The sequence below is a fragment of the Notolabrus celidotus genome, chromosome 15 (genome assembly GCF_009762535.1).
Source record: "Notolabrus celidotus isolate fNotCel1 chromosome 15, fNotCel1.pri, whole genome shotgun sequence".
Classification (NCBI taxonomy): Eukaryota; Metazoa; Chordata; class Actinopteri; order Labriformes; family Labridae; genus Notolabrus; species Notolabrus celidotus.
Window position 1 is genome coordinate 27,766,604 of NC_048286.1, and position 4,849 is coordinate 27,771,452.

The 4,849-nt window shown below is 46.8% G+C and overlaps 1 protein-coding gene across 1 annotated transcript in view; it reads left to right on the top strand.

The window, feature by feature from the left end:
• The first annotated feature begins 714 nt into the window (after nucleotides 1-714).
• The window catches only part of LOC117826686, a 185,477-nt gene continuing 181,342 nt past the window's right edge, over nucleotides 715-4,849 (top strand). The window contains exons 1-2 of the mRNA XM_034702940.1: nucleotides 715-2,063; nucleotides 2,108-2,255. Of these exons, the coding sequence (XP_034558831.1) occupies nucleotides 715-2,063; nucleotides 2,108-2,255 (1,497 nt within the window). The remainder of the gene's footprint in view (nucleotides 2,064-2,107; nucleotides 2,256-4,849) is intronic.

A 4,849-nucleotide genomic window follows, 5' to 3' on the forward strand; every position in this document is an offset into this window, starting at 1 on the left:
TTAATCCAGCTAATTAATCAGGCATCAAAGCGATATGAAGCTAGTTTCATATTAAAGCTGGTCCTCCTTTGCTCTGCAGTCACAAATCCTTGACAGTTGTTCTCATTACAAAATGCTCAGAGCGTTTTCTATTACTGTTATCCTATCTTTTTCCTGGTAGAAAAGTATAATGATAACTTTGTCCCCTTTTATCTAATAGATGTGAGAAAAAAACATTGGGGTCATTATGAAGGTATAAATGGATGTGTGTTCAGGGCTGTAAAAGCCCCCTGTGCTTGTGAAAATGTGATTGCTGCTCTGTTAAAAGGTCCGTCCTGTCTGCTTGTCTGTGAATTCTCCTACCTGTCTATGCCGCTGCACTTTTAATTAACGCAGTGCAATGATTAAAGTTTTAACTTAATTATCTTTATCTTTTCTCTCAGGGTGTTCAGGCCTCTGTGGGAAACTGAATGAGACGCTTTGCAAGACGAGTGGGAAAAAAAACAGCAGAGGGAGGCTTGGCGAGATAGAGGAAGACATTAAGAGGGAAGAAAAAAAAAAAAGCCGGAGTGACTGACACCTGCCCTCCAGCTCAGTGTGAAGGGCACAGCACGGGAGAGTGAGAGGAGGGGCATGAAAAGAGAGAAAATAGAAAGGAGAATGAAGACAACCGGAAAACAAGCCCTGCCTCTCAGCAAACCTCGCTCAAATTAGAACATCTCGCAACAAGACAAAATGATTACAAGAAATCTGCTCCTACTGGGTTTCCTGTGCCTGTGGGAGGGGCTTGTAGGAGGTGCCTCAGCCAGTAAGATCTTACGTAGGAGAGGAGTGGGCGGATCACACGCAGTGAAGCTAGTGGACAGCAGATCTACGGACCAATGGGATGCAAGCGTGGATGCAAATTCAATGCCGGTGGTGACTCTTAGAAACCTGATTAATCATGACCAGGCGGGTGACACCGGATCTTTTTCTTATACCAGAATAGTGCAGAGTCATGCTGCTCCGCAAGTAGCCAACAAGGAGAGGCAAGCTTTCAAGCCAAAGCGAGAGGTCGACTCAGTAAGCAAAAAAGAAGGGGCTCTGCACCTGGTAGCCAATAACAAGGAGTTAAACCAGGATGTGAAGAAAGTTAGGAACAACACAAAGAACTTTGAGAGTCCTGCCAAAACAGCCAGGTCAGAGAAAACATTCACAATCCACCATAAGCTCGATGGACATACCAACAGAACCAGGTTCAAGTCAGGATCCAGATCAAGGAGCAGACCTGATTTGAGTGTCCATACTACAGGGGTGCCAGGGAAAGGATTCAGCGTGGATTCAAGCAGAAAGTTGAACCTAACTGGTAGTTATGGTGTTTTGAAGCTGCTGTCAAAGGAGAACTTAGTCCGGATCGTCAATTCCCAAATGCAAAGTGTTCCCAGCCTGAGCTTCCCCAGCAAGGGCAGCCGGAGCAGGAAAAGAGATTTGATTGACGTTAATCACGGACAGTTAGAGGCTCAGAGAGTGCAGAGACAAGACACGGCTGTCACTCAGTTTCACACTGGATTTGATAATCAGACTGCATATCCTTATGTAAGCCCGGTCCCCACTCCAGATCTTAATCGAGACCAGGGCGCCAACACTCGTAATAATCCTCTAAGTGAAGTCAATCCAGCTTCAAGTAAAGGGCAGGGCATCTTGGGAATGCAGGGTTCAGATAGTGGCGATAATAAGAGCAAACACCTCGTCCGCTCGCTGTCAACACCTCGCAGCGAGGTCAGTCTCAGCCTGGAGAAAGAAGTAATAGGCAGTCACACAGAGCCACCATTTACATCGACGAAACACTTCCCACTGTTTGCTCCCTCTGAAACAAATGATTCTCCGCCGTCTGTGCTGACAATGCAACCCCTGGGACTTAGACCGGGGAACAGAGCAGCAGATTCCCATAGAGACCCATTAACAGAGTCAGCTCACTCTGCTCAAACAGAACCCAGCACAGCTCAGTACCCCGCAGATGAAGACAACAAACTTGTCAACAGCAGTCATGTCCTGAGGCTCCATCCGGCTCCTGAGTGGAGCCACAATGTAGAAGACGCTGCGATGCAAGCTGTCGATCCAGAAAATGGGAAAGGCCTCGTGTTTGAAGAAGCAGAGGAGTCAGAGGTGGAGGGGCGGAGTTACCTGACCGCATGGAAAAGAAGGGGTCACGCTCTCGCAGCAGGAGGAGCTGGATCTGGAACCAGTTCTTTGTGATCGAAGAGTACGCCGGGCCAGAACCTGTGCTCATCGGAAGGGTAAGGAAAAAGAAAAACTTCATTCAACATTTAAAAGGGCTGTGAACTATTTTATGAATGTTTTATGAATATTTAAGACATTGTAACAAGTCTCCTACATGGTGTATTTAACCTCAGGTCCTTCAGGTACACACCTTACAAAAGAAGCGTTAGCATAATCCAGCCTCACAGTCACACTCTGAGTTTTTTGAGCATTGTTATGAACCTACAATTGGAATTGATTTACATTGCTCCACCGCCATGTGGTGCCTTCAGGTAGCTGTAAAAACTTCAATGAATCAATGGTGCATTGAGGCGCAACAGAAGCTCCAGATCACATGCACCCAAGGGGGCTAGTCATGATCACTTCAAATCCGCGCCAACCAAAGGGAATTGACTTATCCATGAGAATTAATAGCTCCACTTTTTCCTCCCACCATTGATCCCCACCCCAAGGCGAGAAGCAAGAGTAGTCGCAGTGTTCCCTCATTTCCCTGTAGGTCAGGCCTGTCAGCTCTCCTCCCTCATGGTCAGAGGTCTGCAAGGTCCCGCTAATGCTATTCATTTGGACTGATTTACACTTGGTTTGACAGGATTTATCATCGCCTGCTCCCTCAGCACAACACACACAGGGTAGTAGTCCTAATGCTCTGCAATGTAATTTATTACAATCATTGACTGGGCATGTCGCACCCTCTCTGCCTGATGCACACTCCCACCTCCGTTTGACAGAGCGAGCAGATAAGCAGGGAGGGGGACACGTGACCGGACAGAAGGTGTCTCGGAGTCCAGCATTGTGATGGTTTCGCTCTCAGTGCTCAGCATGCGCCAACTGTCTCAGCACCCAGCTGCGGTAGATGAGCTAATTTATAAGCCTGTGTGGCCAGTTTGCTGAGCAAATGAATAGTAATGATCCCTGAGTGACTGCTGCAGGCTGCTGGAAGCCACAGAGTGAGGAATGTGTGTGTGCTTCTGTGAGTACTTGAAGTTGAGCTGGTTAAGAGCTCAGTAAGAGATCTTTTACGCTCTGTAGACAAAAGGCCCAATTACCTCGTGTTTCAGATTTCAAAATCCAGGTGCACACAGTTGGGAAGGACCTGCAGCCTCCATGAGAAGCCTCTCTAAGTGCGCCGTGATTAGCCAACATTTAATTTGGTTGTTTTTGCCTTTGCACTTTGACTGATGATGTTCCAAACTGAACGCTACAAAGCACCGGCATAGAGAAGATGTAAGAGCTAACAGTCCAGCTTACAGATGGCACTGTGTGTAAAGCCATTAGTGCCAATCTGCTGTGTCAAGCAGGTGTTTATGCCAGCACATTGTATGGCACTCAAGGAGGGAACAACGCCAGGCCACACACACATGCCCATATGATAGTGCTGACACTTGGAGTACACCCAGAAAGCTATTGTGACTCTCTGTGTGTGTGTTGGTGTGTTTGTATGTGTGTGTGAGTGTGTGTGTGCCTATGTGTGTGTGTGTGTGTGTGTGTGTGTGTGTGTGTGTGTTTGTGTGTGCATGTGTGTGTCTGGCTTGGGTGCTGGGATGGAGATGCGTATGATTAGTACCACACTGTATTATACAGTGACGGCACACATGAATAATGCTCTTATAGATCTTAATACGCTTATGAATTATTAATCTCCTGCTCTGCTCCATGTAGGCTGACGCTATAGGTATAGGGATCAATGCGGACAGGCTGCCTTGTTTTTTCTCGATCAGGGACCTGATTGTGTTTTAATGGAGAGAGCTGTGATGCAGGGTGTGAAGAGAAATTGACTGTACGGGCCAAGACCGACTCCACCTGCCAGATCCAACACCGAATTCGGCCTCGATCAGACGCAAACGCTGTTGCTTGTGACTCACAACACGTGTCTAGCTTTCAGTTGGCTGTACCGTGTCTGCACACACACTCACACACACACACACACACACACACACACACACACACACACACACACACACACACACAAAGCATGCACGTCTAAAGGTGTGATTCTGTATTTAATTGTGGGCTCCCTTTAACAAGCCGCCTGCTAACACTGATTCATGCTGTGTTTTTGTGTGATCCCGGACAGCTCGGTTTTGGATAAATCTCTGCTAAAGCTGGTAACAAGAGCCAGGACTGTAATCTGTGATGTCAACGTGAGGACAAAGGATCTGCAGCTAAACTGATAATGAATTTTGGGGCCAACTTGTGGATGCAGTGACAGCACACAGTGTAGTTTAGCATGGGATATTTATAAGTACTTTCTCTGATTTCAAATTGTTAGAAAGCCATATAAAAAGGCCCCGATCATTTGGAATTAAGTCTAAAAGACTCAGCCACAGTCACCAGCTGTCCATTCACTGTTGTCGGAGCGGAGCTTGATATGTCGTAATACCATGAAGGATCTGAGCTTTTGTTTACTGTAGCATCTTGTTTTGGAGAGTTGTTATGGTTCACAAGAGTTGCCAAAAAGGGCATGAAACATTTTGAGTAGTGAATTGTGTGACTCAGTTTTCTGCCCTCTATCAACGCTCTCTTTCTATCTCTGTCTCAAACACACACACACACACACACACACACACACACCCACACCCACACCCACACACACACACACACACACACACAC